This window comes from Notolepis coatsorum, assembly GCF_963971535.1.
Source record: "Notolepis coatsorum genome assembly, chromosome: 16".
Taxonomy (NCBI): domain Eukaryota; kingdom Metazoa; phylum Chordata; class Actinopteri; order Aulopiformes; family Paralepididae; genus Notolepis; species Notolepis coatsorum.
In genome coordinates, this window is record NC_140180.1 from 88616534 (window position 1) to 88633421 (window position 16888).

Genomic DNA, 16888 nt, shown 5'->3' on the forward strand with positions numbered 1-16888 from the left:
GACATTCACAGGTGTGCAGACTTGAGCATGCGAGGTAAAACATGCACTGGAGCCCTGAAAAGGAGCCGCGCCCACAGGAAGCAGAGATGGAGGGTGTGACAGAAATAATAGTTAGATTAGTCGACTACCAAAATAATCGTTAGTTGCAGCCCTACCCGACACACACGCAGTCAAGTTTGTGTGTAAATGCTCCGACGAGGGAGACGGGGTACACACATTTTTACACACACTCCTGCGTGCGGTACCTCTCTATCTCTCTCTCTCTCTCTCCCTCGTTCTCTGCTGTCTGTCGGACTCTGCACCCTGTTTGAGGAAGTAATCCACTCGCTCTGTTGAGCTAATTGTGGGCGGTGACTACAACCACAGAGCCAATCAGATCACAATCAGCTTAATAACCGCCTTATTCACGTCAGCAAAACAAAACGGTCAAATCAGAACGGCTTAGTTGAGTGAGGGAAGATCTCGTGAACTCGAGACTAGACTGACGAGTCAATATGATAATTAAAGACAGACCACATTGATATAATCCCCCATTGCTAGGAAACAATGCGACTTTGGGTCATTGGAAAGCGCTATACAAAATAAATGAATTATTATTAAACACTGGAAAAGGCCATTTATAATGCATGGGACCTTTAAGGATTATATCAAAAGAGGCTTTTAGGCAGCTGGGTGGCGCAGCGGACATTGCGCTCGTCACCAACGCAAGAGACACCGGGTTCGGCTCCTTGGGCCAGCCGTCATACTAACTCACTAGCTTTTTGATTATATTACATTTTTATAATACACCTTTTTACATAAAGCTGTGGATTAATTTGACATAGGTTAGACTTAAAATTCTACATTTTAAATAGTGGTCCAGGTATTTGAGAAGAAACATGATGACTTTTCATCTGAAGTGGGCTATTGCTCAGAGAGTAATTAATGTTTTTCGATATACATTTATATTTAATAAGACATCTTGGTTGGCAAACAACAGGTGTTTGTAATCAACTAACTGGTGATCATCATTAAATGACAACTGTGGCCAAAGAGCTGTGATCAGTCATGTGGCGATCATGAGAATACAGAACAGGCACACGAGTAGAATAATGAACACCGTCTAGCAATGTCTCTAGCCTCTAGTATTTTCTAGTGTATTGCTGCTACTTATTTGTACACTTCTTACAGTTTTATATATCCTGTCTTTATGTTTGGGGACAACGGATGGAAATGAGCCTTGTGCTAAATCCGGCCATTTTTACACTCTTATCATGTTCCAGGTAGGGGTGGGACGATACATCGATCCAGATCGATACATCGATGTAATTATCAACGATCGAATCGGATCGATGCGATGTAATAAGATCGATTCATATCGATACTCTTATTTTGAAAATCCTGTGGCGAGTCTCATAACTGATTGTGTTAAATGGGCATATGATATCATCTCATATCGATCGCAGGCACCTGAATCTAATCGTATCGTATTGTATCGTGAGAGACTGTGATATCGGCAAATATCGTATCGTTGTCCAAAGAATCGATATCGTATCATGATGAAACTGGTGATTCCCACCCCTAGTTCCAGGTGACTGTATCTGCTTCATGTCCCCTTTTTTTTTTTTTTTTTTTTTTTTACTTTTTCTCCCCCTTTTTTCTGTATTTTCCTCTCATCCCAATTTAGTCGTTAAGCCAATTCCCTTCCTGGTCGTTGCACACATTTTCCCCCCACTTGCCGGCCTAGGGAGGGTTGATAGATACCATCACATGTCTCCTCCGATACATGTGGCGTAGAGCCATATGAAATCCGCGTTCACGGAATCGCGGACGGAATCGCGGAATTGACCAATAAAAATGGAATCAACTGCAAAACGTGGAATATTGCAGAATTTGGCCTAATCTGGACTGAAATTCCGTTTTTGGGTGGAACGCTTGGTGCACACGCGACCGGGGAGGCGGACGCTAGAGCGGGTTACACACAACACAGGCAGTCTCCCAAGCGTCTCGCTGCTTCGGTGTTTACATCGTCAAGAAGCTAATAAATTCCCCAATAAGCCCTCAATTCAGAGCAGAGTAGTATCCTAATGACTTTTATGCCTCCGGCGATAAGGTGTTTTGCTAATTCTGTCAACGTTCCGTGGACTGGAGCCACAAAAACACTTGCGACACTATTGTGATTAAATAGCTATAACGTTAGGACATGATCGCTTCTTGCTAAATCTAGTGCACCCATCCATTTGTTTAATGCAAACGAGTCATTATACACTGCCCTTTATAATCGAAATAAACTTAAATAGCTATGAAACGTTTTACAGTACATAGGACTATAGATGGAAATGATAGCTTCTTGCTAAATCTGGTGCAATCCATTTGTTTAATGCAAACGATTGTCATTATACACTGTCCTTTATAAACTAAATAAACTAAACTAAAGGTGCCTAAATTATGCATTACTATATTTCATCACAATAAAATAGATATAGCTAGGCTACTGACATTGTGATAATGTCAGTAGTAGCTAGCTGTATCTATTGTTTACACTTGAAATGTGTATTTTTATTTTGTCACAATATTATTTGAAAAGTATTGTGTAAAATGTAACTGTATTTCTGAGTTGCAGCACTCAAAAACATTAAATGGACTGTTATATCATATTCAATTGTAGACATTTATTCATTCCCACTTATTAGACACTATTTCTGATGGTAAAATGAGCATAAAAAGCAAAATACAGAATTCTGAAATATTAAAACGGAAAAAATGGAATTTGGGAAAAAATAAAATGGAATTTGGAAAATAATAAAACGGATTTCATATGGCTCTAATGTGGAGTCAGCCAGCCGCTTCTTTTCACCTGACAGCGAGGACTCTCACTGGGGGAGCATAACGCGTGGGAGGATCACACTACTTGCCCCAGTTCCCTTCCTCGCTGAGCAGGCGCCCCGACCGACCTGTAGGAGTAGCTGTTTACAACGACCAGGATACACACCCCGCCGGCTTCCCACCCGCTAACACTGCCAATGGACCCGTCTCAAAACCCTGCCCTCTTTTCTTGATCCTCCAATCACAGCTGTCGCTTACCTCTGACTTCCTCGTACAAACTTTGTACTTCCTCGTACAAACTTTGTTTGTACGAGGAAGTCAGAGGTAAGAGACAGCTGTGATTGGAGGATCAAGAAAAGGGGTAGGGTTTGAGACAGGTCTATTGGTTAGTATGGACGACCGACCAAGCCGGAGGTACCGCTGACAGCTAGGGATGGGTACCTTTCACATTTGAACCGATACGGTACCGGTACCTGTGAATCGATACCGGTACCCAACGGTACCTTTTTTTCGGTACTTTACTCTAAATTTTTTTATTTACCTACCTCAGTCGTAAAAAAAATCCAAACTTCAAATAACTACAATTTCGACCGTTTTCGGCTTGCCATTGCTCCGACTGCTTTGTTGTTGAATCAAGTCAAATCCTAGGTAAGCATATTGTGCGTGTGAACGTTGACATGAAAATAAAAAAGGTAAAAATAAATAAAAATATATTTTTTTTTCCGGTATCTCACTTGAATCGATACTCTGTAGACTGTAGTACTGACGTGTTTCGGTTCGGTACCTTAAAAGTACCGAATTCGGTACCCATCCCTACTGACAGCTGGATTCGATACCAGTGTCTCTGCGGTGGTAGGCAGGCGCTTAGTCCGCTGCGCTACCCAGCCGCCCTTCTTCATGTTCCTTCTTGAAACTGACCCACCCACCCCGCTTTTGTTCCAGGCAGACACTCTGACCCGACTGCTGCTGTGACCCCGAACTATGAATCACTAAAGACACTTTTTTAACTGCTGCTGTGACCCACTGTCACCATTATATTGTAAACACTGAACGTGCAATGTTAGTCACTGTGCCTTGTATATTATATTTATCTATTTTTACTTTATTTTCTAGCACTCGCTTGTATTTAAATATGTTTTAGTTAAGTATTGTGTGAAGGGCGGACTAGCAAAGTAAGATTTTGATGGTATGGCAAAGTCTGTTTAACTGTGCACATGACAATAAACAATCTTGAATCTTCACAGTGTTCATTAATGTTGCATTGTCCCGTCCAAATAAACACATAAAGTAAAGTAATGTGCCTCACCTCTTCTTGTGGGTGGGGCTTGTCCGCTATCCACACCTGCAGCATGGAGACGTGGGTCTTGACTCGCCTCCTAGAAGACAATACAAATGTGTAACACTGGTCATGGGGAGATGGGGCGGTGTGAGTGGCACGCAGGCTGTTTGTGTTTTCCTTCGGTCATGATGTGCTTTATCATGGGGGGGGGGGGGGGGGGGGTGTCATGGACTGGCTGTTCCGGGGGGATTTCACATGCCTTCGAGCAACACTGTACTTATTGTATGCCTGTTGTTATGTCTGCACGTTTATGTTGCACTACTTTTATTGTCTTTTATACCTATTCTTATGTCTGCTATTTATGTATAGTTTTTTATTCTGTCAACTATATGCTGATTTTATGCCCCTGTTCATTTTATACTAATTGCTGTGGGGCACTCTGGACTGCGGTCCATGTGTGAAAGGTGCTATATAGATAGTTATTATTATTATATTGTAATTTTTTTTTAAGGTCTCGACGACATTGAAAATGAGGGTGACCACAGTTGTCCTTCTGAGAATAAATAAAGGTTTGAATTTAATTGAATGTTCTGAAGCTTAGGGAGTAATTAGATACTGACACAATCAATCCTGGTACGTAACCACATAAAAAACTCCTGAAATAACAGCAATATCCTACATGTTTTTGCAAATGACAAAGATAAAGAGAGAAAGCATGCTTACTTCAGGTAGCCTTCAATCTGGCTGAGGAGTCGGTCCATTTCCACGTCCTTCTTCTCATAGAGCTCCTTCCCCACCCAGGGCAGGCAGGACAACACCACGTACACAAACCAGTCAGAACGCACCTGAGAGGGGGAAAGTGAGAGGGGAAGGAGAGAGGGGAGGAGAGGGGAGGGAGAGAGGGGAAGGAGAGAGGGGGAAGGTGAGAGGGGAGGGAGAGAGGGGAAGGAGAGAGGGGAAGGAGAGGAGAGAATTAGTTCAGGAAAGAAACTTCTTTCATGTCGCATCCTAGACATAAAAAAATAACTAACTAACATAATTTAACCATTTTAATCTCCGTGAACACATCGGTCAGAGGGGATATAATCAAGTGACACTGAGGTCACAGCAAGAAGCACTCATTAATTTGGCAACAATATTAATTTATTCCCAATTATTTTGTTGTTCATCATAACCATCTTGCTACCTGTGGTACGTCCTCCTCCTGAGTCACACTTATGAAGTTCTCGAACATGGCCACCATGGAGGGAGCTGCGATCACATGACAGTTCACCAAGTCGGACAGAAACCGCACCTGGGGGGAAAAAGACATCCATTATCGAGTCATGAGAAAAGCTGGACGATGATATACTGAGGCTTTTTAATGCCTACTTGGCCAGGGATTGAATAACAGAAAAATTGTTTTACATAATGCTTCGCGTTTTGAATCAGCACCTTAATCTCAGCACAATCCATGTTGTTCTTCATAATGGAACCCTGCAGCCCCCCCTTGTTAGCCACAAACTAATGCAAAGTCAATGGGGCCAAGCTCAGGTCTGTACAAACCTTGAAAACAACACTGAACCCTACTCCACAGCACAAGTTGATTTCAGGGCTTGTACAGTAGCTTGGCCCCATTGACTTTGCATAAGTTTATGACTAACTAGGCAGTTACGGGTATGCAGTATGAAGAACAACATGGAATGTGCAGAGAGACTTTACCATCAACCAGAGCATGTGAGCGGAGCGGCGCGGACGAGAAATCCGCTCTAGATGGCTTGTTCCGCTCCGCTAATCGCTCATGTTGACCCCGCCGCCATGCCGCTCAGCGCTCACCTTCATTTACAAATCAAGCGCTCCCCGCTCCACAGCTCGCTCAGCAGAATTTCTTTTTTTGGAACATGATGTAAATTAGCTTGATTTGACCAAACTACAACAGTCTACACCCCCTGGGCCCCTTAACAATTGTTTGAGCCGTATTGTAATTGTACCCATTCTGCAATGTGGAATAACGTTTATATCCATTCAACTAGCTCTACTAAGCGATGGTAGCTAGCCTAGCCACAATGCTATGGTCGCTGCCATTCACGTTAGCATGTAAGCTAACAACAACAATGGCGGATTCTACTTTGGTCTAGCAGGATGCGAGTGACGGTTCACCCTTCTCATTGGTTGAAAATGGCCTTCATGTTTGTACATCGCCACCTGTTGCTTTGGCATTGTACTACATGTATATTACATCAGTTTCTGAGCAGACCGGAGCGGATTGGAGCGGAGGAGAACTCTCGCTCCGGAAGTCGCGCCGACCCATTTTAAAACCCACTCCGTCTCTCACGTCAAAACCGCCCGCTCCGCTCCCTGCGCCGCTCACATGCTCTGCCATCAACATCCTTGCTAAGTAGGAGTAGATGTACCGACTGATCCGTCACTATTTTTTTTAATCACTTTACAAATTATCTGAGCAATCCTGCTTCTTGAAATACAGCCTGGTAGATATCTGTATAGTAATGTTTCAGGTGTAGCCTGAGATTTATATGTTTCACACAATCACAGCGCAGACGTTTTCACGTCAGGGACCCCAAATAGATTAACTTCAGATCACCCCCGGCGGGACCCCCACCTGAGAAGATCTTTGTTGTTAGTGATGTAATGAAGACTTGCATAACTGTCTACGATACTGTGGCACCCAAGTGAGGGGAGTGAAACCTATGACCAAAACAGTCATTCTTATACATACAAAGGTACGTTGTAGTTTATTTTACTGGGGAATGGGGTCCGACCCCTCTATGGGACCACTTGCCTATATGATTGTCAGTAGTATGTTTCCTAGATTCACTTGAACGCCTACCAAGTATACGGCTTCAGTGTACAAGTTGTTCTTCAGGGTCTCCTTCAGTTGTCTGATCATGGCTTCAACGAACTCGCCCCCAAAGTTGTAGTTCCTGGCATTCAGAAGGCCGACTAGAGTCGTGTACACCGTCAACTTCTCTGGTAGGAGTCGGGCACTGTGAACACAAGTCCCAAGTGAGGACTCTCGTTTAAGCAACTCGGAGCACGTCATTTGTAAATACAGGAAGTAGTTGGACAGACGCCATCAACACATGACACCAATGGACCCTTTTCACAGACGTGTCATATACATCAACATTACGGCAAATGCGCTTATGAAAGAAGATAAGATGCCAATTTCCTCTCTGTGTATTCAGTAGAAAGCTATCCGGCTGCAAGATAGCCTAGCTTAGGCACAAATTGATGAAAGCGGATACAGACCACTAACCTAGCTGTTGGCCAAAAACACCTCTCCCGGAGTTTTAAGCAGCTAGGCTATCGGTCCGTATCCGCTTCCAATCATTTGTATCTGCCCATAATATTGCTGTGTTCCTTTAATGATGGATCAGCTTGATTTAGGCATGCCAAAAAGCCAGAACTGACAATAGTGAATAGTATTGTCAATACTGGCTCACTGGCAAACCTAAAACAAGTGGAGCGATTGCAAAAAAAAAAAGAAAAAAAAACCTTGCCATTTCATCATGACGTTACTATGTAAACATAAACACAAAGGCGCTGTATGCCACTCCTTATCACAGGAAACAAGAGTTGTATTGCAATTGTCTTCATAAAATTACCAAATGATATAGATTTTACTTCATATTATAGTCTCTAGACAGTGTGTCCATTATTTAGCAAAAAGCCTTTGCGAATCTTAAAATACAAAAATCCTTTTGACTAACTAACCCCACTTTGACATACTATGTCATGTTTACATAGTCGTCATACTGAGATAAGACAGTTAGGTCTCCAAATTAGGAGCCTTTTCAAAGTCTGACACATCAACCACACATTACAGGGTTAAAGGGAATTAACTTACACAGCACATAGAATGCGCAGTATTTTATTTTTGTAATTTGGGAGGTCAGCTTCCAGGACACCCGACAGGCCTTCCAAGTTGCTCTCCAGGGACGATGTACTCTGTGGGGCATAGGAACTATTGTTAATCCCAATATCTTTAAAAACATACAATTTAGTTACGGACGGTACATTGTTTGAACACACACAAGACAAAGCAACCAGGGTAGGAAACTAACTTTTTCCTTCACCAGCCACAATGGCAAGTAGATTCTTGAATCCCCAAAAAAGAAAATAGAAGAGTCTTGTTGTTTGCCTACGTGTATATTAGTAGCTACATAGGCAAACTTACCAGCCAGAAGAAATTGACCAGCATTTGGCTGATGGTGGATGAATAGTGTTAATTTTCCACCCTGGAGTCAGCAAGCCATTATAAGTACACTTACTGCAAAGATCCATTACCTTCTCTCCTACGCGACATATCAACGACTCGAGCCGGTCTTCGATTTCAATGGGTTCAGAAGTTCTCCTCCGCTTGTGGGACTGGCCTCCTAGGAGAGGACGGCAACATGTCAAGAGGAATGTTATTGTGCCTTCATCATGTATGGGATTAAACAACTGCCTTTTTAATATCAGTTGTTCAGCTCAATGTGTATATTGGCACCTTAACTGCTGGGGTTAGGCCAGGTGTTTGATTCACACTAAGCCACACACTCTGGGTTCTCGTGGTGCTGTAAATCGCTCTGGATAATCAGTAACGGCTGGGGAACATACTATTAAAAATCAATCATGTTACTGGGATTTAAAAGTAACGCTACAGGCTTTAAAATCTACAAAAAATGTGCTCTTGATTACTTTACCATTTATGCTCAATGCTAGGCAAATATCTAAATGTCAGAGTAAGGTTAAACATTAATGGTTTCGCCACATCAAACTTCATGTATACCTCAAAGTATACACTTTACACACACTACACATTCACACCATATAATTTTGTATCATATGTATTATATAGTATTTATATTTTAATACTACTTTAGTGTTGTTTTTATGCTGCTATTTTGCGCTGCTTCTATTGTTTTATAGATTCTATCTATTTTATTATATTATCATTGGTGCTGCTGTGAGGTTAAAGAACCAAACCGAAATAATTTCACTCACTTGTACTGCTATAATGTGACGATCTGAGAATATAAAGATTCTATTCAGGTTCAATTGCAACATGTGTGACCCACAGTAATGGAGGTCTTGGTTTCCGCCGCCAATTTACATTTACTAACAACATCAGCTTGCGTCACCATGGTTAGCCATCGCTTTGATGGTACAAGCGAACATAGCTGTGCTACTAGACCAAAGTGGGGTCCTTGTGGGGCTTCCCCAGCTGAATGAGTAATAGTTTAATATTTAATTCACTATAAGTTAGCCCACAGAGAGTATGAGAGAATACAAGAATGACTATTGTGAGAGCATAGGCTTCACTCTCTCCACTGTTATTATCTCCCCCACGCCCCACCTACATACATTATAGAATATAGACTATGGAATTCTGGACTAAAGCACATCTAAAACAATTCTCTCATCAGATAGGGGTCTCTGTGACAAATCAAATGGGGGTCCCTGGCCGACAACGTGTGACTCTGTGGGTCCTCGGCATGAAACAGTGTGAGAAGAACCAATGCAGGGATTAAAGCAAAAAAAATCTCTTTTTTTCAGGCTTGATTGATTGAAAAGTTTATTAACAGATTGCAGAATGGGTACAGTACAGTACAGCTCAATACATGATACAATTGTTAAGGGGATGCAGACCAGAGAAAGACTTTCGTCTTGTTTACATCAGGGTCCCCCATTTTCAATTCATCATAACATATATGACATACAGATAGACAGTACTGCTACATCTATACATTTATGACATATCAGATTTGCAAATACAGTACTGTTTGTGATACAAAAATGTCCAGAAAAGGAGTGTATATACATTTGGCGTAGAAACTGTACATTGGAGGAGGTTGGTTGGGTGGGTTGGGTGAGGGCTGTACATTGGAGGTGGGGGGGGGGAGGGGGTTGGGTAGGGGACACACACACATTTTACACTGTGCATTGGAATATTGACAAAGCCTTACTTGGTCATTTACTGTACAACTAGGTTAGGACATTTGTAGGGGCCAGTTTCGAATTGCAGTCTCACGTAGGTGTTTTTTGAGAGTGTTTTTGAAAGTGGGTAGTGATTCACATTCCTTTACAGCTGTGGGTAGGGCGTTCCACATTGATGTGGCATAATTGCGAAACGTGTTTAGTCCCTTGTTTGAGCCGAATCTGGGTTTTACATGATTCGTGGAGCTCCCTCTGGTGTTGTGATCGTGGTATTCACTGACCTTTGGGAAGTATTTTGACATGTACATGGGTACCTTGGTCGCGTAGTGTATCTTGTAGACCAGGCCCATTGCAAGTTGCTGTACTCTGTCGTCTACTCTAAGCCATCCTAGGTAGTCAAAGTGGGCAGGGGTGAGGTGGGTTCTAGGAGTCAGGTCAAGTAGTAGTCCGACTAGCTTGTTTTGAGATGTTTGTAATTTGTTTTTTAGTGCCTTTGAGGTGCTTTGGTACCATGAGGTGCAAGCATAGTCGTAGTACCCTTGAATGAGTGCTCCTGCTAGAGTCTTCAGGGTATTCTTGTTTACCAGAGAGGAGATCCGGTACAAGAATCGCGTTCGTTGGTTGACTTTTTTTATTACATTGGATGCCATTTTGTCACAGGCCAAGTCATATTCTTATTTTAACCTCCACTATATATTTTGTATTTAATAGCGTTAGCGTTTTAAGTGAACTAAATCATTTTGAACATCTTTTCTATTGCCATTTTGCTTTTACGTAATAATATCAATGCTGTTTTCAATTCATTAAATGAAACTGATTGCAAGGGTTGACTGACTGTTACATACTGTAACTTTTCAGTGCACGTTTTTATTTACATTTATTTTGACAACTGAACAAGCTTATGACTTGAATAAACAATTCTACATACTGTAACTTTTCAGTGCACGTTTTTATTTACATTTATTTTGACAACTGAACAAGCTTATGACTTGAATAAACAATAAACAAATCTACATACTGTAACTTTGTTTTCAGTGCACGTTTTTATTTACATTTATTTTGACAACTGAACAAGCTTATGACTTGAATAAACAATAAACAAATCTACATACTGTAACTTTTCAGTGCACGTTTTTATTTACTATTTATGTCACCAGACTCGCCGGTGCAGGCCATGCTGGCTGAGGGGGAGAAATAACAGCGGGTTCACAATCTTTCACAAGAGAAACACTAACGTTATTCAATGTTCTGCACCGGTTTGAGTGACATTATCCAGCAATGCATATGCACGTGGTTCTCAAACTAGATTCGAACTTGGTATTGTTAAACATAACGGCATTAAGTTAGCAGCAGTAAATCTTTGGCGTTAGCCAGCGAGCTAACGTGTTGTTACCTGTAGTGTAGCCGAGCACCAAAATGAGCGCCCGGAGTAACGTCTACTACTCACCATCGTCTCCGTCACTATGTCGTCTCCTGGACATCTTTGCTAACGGCGTTCGGTTGATGAATGTAGGCTGTCTTCTCTCGGCGACGTGGGAATTATCAAACTATATCAGAAATGAGAGAATAGCAGGCTTTTTTTTTTTAGAGAGAGATGTGTCTCAATGGTGGCTTCTTCAGAAGAATAGCGTCGGTCAGATTCAAGTGAGACGCATCCGGTGCGGTCACCGCTCAACCGGAAACGTGCGTCGTATTATGTCCTCCGCCGAACTGAGGCTACTCCAAATAAGCAATAGGGGGTATCTGCAGAGCCGCAGAGCCAGGCTGGACGGGTTGGAGGCGGTCTGGACAAGTATTAGTGGTCTGGACAAGTATTTGCACTACTGCGCACCATTTTCAACTTCACTTTCGTCTCGTTTACATAGGTACATAGACAGTAATGTTACATCTAGACATTTATGACATGTAATAATAGAGTAAACTTGTAAATAGACAGTAATGTTACATCTAGACATACCAGATCTAGTAATAATAGAGTAAACTTAACTTTCGTCTCAGTAACAATGTTCATAAAGTGTTGAGTGCTACAGTGTAGGTTAGTTTATTAGGACAAGTGCATGACAGTAAGGTTAGTTAGGGTTAGATTTTTTTTATTTAGATAATGGTTGAAGTAGTGAGTCTTTAGTCGACGGCGAAAGATTCGACGGGATTCGGCTGTCCTAACTGGGGTGGGTAGTTCATTCCACCATTGTGGGGCAAGGACTAAGAATAGGCGACTTCTCTTTGATGACCCGACTTCTCTTTGATGACCCTCCTGGAGCTTGGATAGGAGTAGGAATAAACTGTACATATACAGCACTGTTTGAACCTGGCACACAACATACTTCACATGTAATTTTTCTTTTTGTGGAGACGAAGATGATGAGTACCGGTCTTCTCCTCAGACATATAAAATCAGTTTTTCAATACAAGTACGACTCAAGACACAGAACATTAGTATGCAAAATTAAAAATGAAACAGATTTTGAGTGTGAATGAAAACTTTATTTCAACAAGATTGCAGAATGGGTACAATACAGTACGGCTCAATACACACAATTGTAAAGGGGATGCAGACCAGAGAAAGAAGTTTTGTCTTGTTTTCTCATACTAAAAACGTGACTGTTAGCACAGAGACGGCTGCAGTTACACACAGGGCCATTTTCATTTCGTTTTCAGGGTCAGTTTCGCTTTTCAGAACGCAACGTAATGGCAGGCAAGTTAGGCCCAGTCCACACGAGCGCTGGATTTAATATAACCATGATTGTATGTGCGCAGTTGCACTGTTCGGCCACACACAACCGGGGATTTGCTACACTGCAACCCCGGTCTTTGAAAACCGGAGTCCAGGGTGAAGTTTTGCGGTTTTGTGTGGGCATAGCAACCAAGGTTGGAGGGAGGGAGCAGAATTAATTATTCGATATCAGTATAATAACTGGACTTTGAGAAGTCTTTATTCATGCAGACAGACACGCAGTTAGTTGGGTCGCTGATGCGTTTGAGTCTCTGCACTCCCTCCCCCCAAGGGCAGCATCGCTCATCGGTGAACCATCACATCTAAATGCCATATGAACACAACCAAAAGTAGCTCTCATCTGTGTACCTAAAAACAGTTCTGTAGTCTTCATCGCCAAAGCCAGAGGTATGCTCTATGTATTTCGAGTCCAATAATAGAATATCCTGTATGCGTGGCTTCAAGACCTATAATGGGTATGTAAAAATAAGCACAGCATGTCAGTCAGGTTTCTGTGGGAATGTGGATTCTGCTATTCTCCCAGAACGGCTTAAGTTTAAGTTTATAAGACACGCATTACTAATTTCACTTACACATAGCACAAAGTGGTTTTCGGTCCAGACTGGAAAGACTATTGCATGTTTCATCTTCATGTCAGCCTAATATTTATGAAGCATGAGTTTGCCATTAGAGTAGGGATGTGCCATTATGCTTATTCAATTTACTAACTGAATAATTATATTTATTTCATCAATTAATTACACTTACCGGAAATGAAGCTAACGGGTTGATACTTCGGTCCTTCCAGGTAGGAACAACATACATGTCTTCTATATAAATGTCCATGTCCTGATGAGGAAAAAACAAACATGATTATTAATAGTCTGCCTTCAGTACCAAAAGTTACTTTTAAATGTGTAATTAAAAAAGACGTCATACACGTTTCAGAGCCAGTTCACCAATGAGCTTCAGGCATGCATTTCCAATCTGCAAGAAATCACAATTAAGACATTATAGTGAACATGACTGAAACTCTCCCTTCGGTAATAAATGTTAATCTGTTAGACCATGTGACTACTCACAGTTGAATCCATATAGCTGTTCAACCCAAGGCTCCAAAACTCATCCCGTGTCAAACAAGTTTGTCCTTCCTTCACAATTATTTCTTCCGAAGGCCTCTTTCGGTCCAGGACATAACTGAGCTGAAGATAATAACCATTGTTGTGATACAGATGAGTAGTTTTACATAGAAAGTAATTATTTGTAGAAATTTGCCTACCAGTTGTTGTTGGATAGGGTTTCGGGACTTCGCCCAGGGTTGGTCTGGTGAGTAGTCATTGTCCACTGGAATCTCAAGTTCTACAGGGATGGACATACACAAAAATATAAGAGAAATAGTAACAATGTTTAATAAAACTAATAGTGTAGAGGTAAGAATTACTGTAGGTAGGCATAGGTGTTTATAGGCCTGCTTCTGCTGCAGAAGCCAGGTTCTATGGTGTAATAGTTAGCACTCTTGACTTGGAGCAATTAAGAGTTCACTATTTAAGGTGGTGGGTGGCAGTTTAATATGATTATTGGACAAATCATGCATGGTTTCAGTCAAGGCGGCTAAACTTGAATTTAAGACATTTTAAGACATTCTAATGACCCATGCATGCAATTCCACTTACTTGTCATTGCTGGGGGCAGACCTGAACCAGCTTCAGGGAGCAAACCTTGAGCTGCTTCCAGTGATAGATCAAGGACTGCTTCCTGTGACACTGTAAGCAGATGACAAACACAGCTTACCAAGGAACAGTGAAGTTCACTATTTAAGGCGGTGGGTGGCAGTTTAATAAGATTATTGGACAAACTGGTCAGACTACTGCTTGACCTTACTCCTAGAACCCACCTCACCCCTGCCCACTTTGACAACCTAGGATGGCTTAGAGTAGACGACAGAGTACAGCAACTAGCAATGGGCCTGGTCTACAAGATACACTACACGACCAAGGTACCCATGTACATGTCAAAATACTTCCCAAAGGTCAGTGAATACCACGATCACAACACCAGAGGGAGCTCCACAAATCATGTTAAACCCAGAGGCGGCTAGGTGGTGTAGTGGTCTAAGGCACTCGCCACCAGTGTGGAGACGCTAGGATTCGCGTGTTCGAATCCAGCTCTCCACATTGTTTTTCAGTTTGGCTGGTCGTCCGCAGTAATACACATTGGCCGTATTACGGGGAGGGAAAACTGAAGGGTGGGGATCGAACGTTGTGAACAAGCGACTCCTACAAGTCGGTTGGTGCGCCTGCGCAGTAGAATCAGGAAGTGTCGGGGGCAGCGTGAGCCTCCCACGCGTTACTCCTCGACACTAAGAGATCGAGCTGCGCAGGTGAAAAGATGCGACTGCTGTTACCTCAAGTACCGGAGGGGACTTGTGCTATGTATGACTTAGTCCACATTGCAGCCGGCTTGTGGGAGGCAAGAAACAGCGTTCGTGACAGGGGAGGGTTGAATTGGATGATACGAAATTGGGATGGGAGAAAAAATATAGAAAAAAAATGGGAGAAAAAAGTGGATCAAAAAAAAAAATCATGTTAAACCCAGATTCGGCTCAAATAAGGGACTAAACACTTTTCGCAATTATGCCACATCAATGTGGAACGCCCTACCCAAAGCTGTAAAGGAATGTGGATCACTACCCACTTTCAAAACCTCTCTCAAGGGACACCTACGGGAGACTGCAATTCAACACTGGCCCCTGTAAATATCCTAACCCAACCCCCTCCAATGTACAGTCATTTACCTAGTATGGTTTTGTCAATAGTCCAATGTACAATTTTGTTTGTTTGTACAGTGTCTCCCCCCCCCCCCCCCCTCAATGTACAGTTTTACTTGTTTATACAGTGTGCCCCCCCCCCCCCCCAACCACCTCCAATGTAAATTACCCAGTATGGCTGTCAATATCCCAATGTACCCAACCCCCCCCCACCCAACCTCCTCCAATGTACAGTTTCTACGTCAAATGTATATACTCCCTTTTCTTGACTCCTTCTGTATCACAAACAGTACTGTATTTGCAAATCTGGTATGTCATAAATGTATAGATGTAGCAGTACTGACTATCTGTATGTCATGTATCATATATGTCCTGATGAATTGAAAATGGGGGACCCTGATGTAAAAGTCTTTCTCTGGTCTGCATCCCCTTAACAATTGTGTGTATTGAGCTGTACTGTATTGTACCCATTCTGCAATCTGTTAATAAAGTTTTCAATCAATCAATCAATCAGGTTTCAGTCAATAGGCGGCTAAACTTGAATTTAAGACATTTTAAGACTTTCTAAGGACCCATGCATGCAATTCCACTTACTTGTCATTGCTGGGGGCAGACCTGAACCCGCTTCAGGGAGCACACCTTGAGCTGCTTCCAGTGATAGATCAAGGACTGCTTCCTGTGACACTGTAAGCAGATGACAAACACAGCTTAGTAAGGAACAGTGAACTTGATGAATGAAGACATTTATACATTATTTCCTAGATCAATTAAAAACAGGATTAATGCATTAAATATCTTTAATGCAAGTGCAAGTAGAAAATGTACCCAATACAGCCTGGTGGTAGCTGTTTATTGCCACCGCTGTCGTCCCAAATAACTTTTTGATGTTGTCCATTCGCTTCTTGTTTTTGTTGTTGTTGAAGTGTTCTAGGATGTTTCTCATCAGGAACAGATGGGTCGATGGTAGTTGCTGCGTTAAAAAGTAATTGTTCTTTCTCATTTGTGCAAACAGTTGTTCTGCAACTTGACTGTTTACATGTCCTGCAGTTTGAGGGACTATTATTATTATTATTATTATTACTAGATCTGGTATGTCTAGATGTAACATTACTGTCTATTTACAAGTTTACTCTATTATTACATGTCATAAATGTCTAGATGTAACATTACTGTCTATGTACCTATGTAAACGAGACGAAAGTGAAGTTGAAAATGGTGCGCAGTAGTGCAAATACTTGTCCAGACCACTAATACTTGTCCAGACCGCCTCCAACCCGTCCAGCCTGGCTCTGCGGCTCTGCAGATACCCCCTACTCCAAATAAGAGGACATTGTAGAATGGATTGTACAGTAGGTGGCGGTATGCGCCTTTTGTGGTCGCGACCCGCCATTAAACCCATTGAAGA

General features: G+C 42.0%; 1 protein-coding gene across 2 annotated transcripts in view; it reads right to left on the reverse strand.

Moving 5' to 3' along the window:
• Positions 1 to 11627, reverse strand: part of ncbp1 (nuclear cap binding protein subunit 1) — a 44278-nt gene extending 32651 nt beyond the window's left edge. For both annotated transcript variants that reach the window (XM_084331755.1, XM_084331753.1), the window contains exons 1-7: positions 11451 to 11627; positions 8372 to 8460; positions 7932 to 8032; positions 6912 to 7068; positions 5271 to 5378; positions 4808 to 4929; positions 4112 to 4181 (exon numbers count right to left, since the gene is read on the reverse strand). In XM_084331755.1, coding sequence (XP_084187881.1) covers positions 4112 to 4181; positions 4808 to 4929; positions 5271 to 5378; positions 6912 to 7068; positions 7932 to 8032; positions 8372 to 8460; positions 11451 to 11484 — 681 coding nt within the window. In that variant the 5' untranslated portion in view covers positions 11485 to 11627. The remainder of the gene's footprint in view (positions 1 to 4111; positions 4182 to 4807; positions 4930 to 5270; positions 5379 to 6911; positions 7069 to 7931; positions 8033 to 8371; positions 8461 to 11450) is intronic.
• Between the last annotated feature and the right edge of the window lie 5261 nt (positions 11628 to 16888).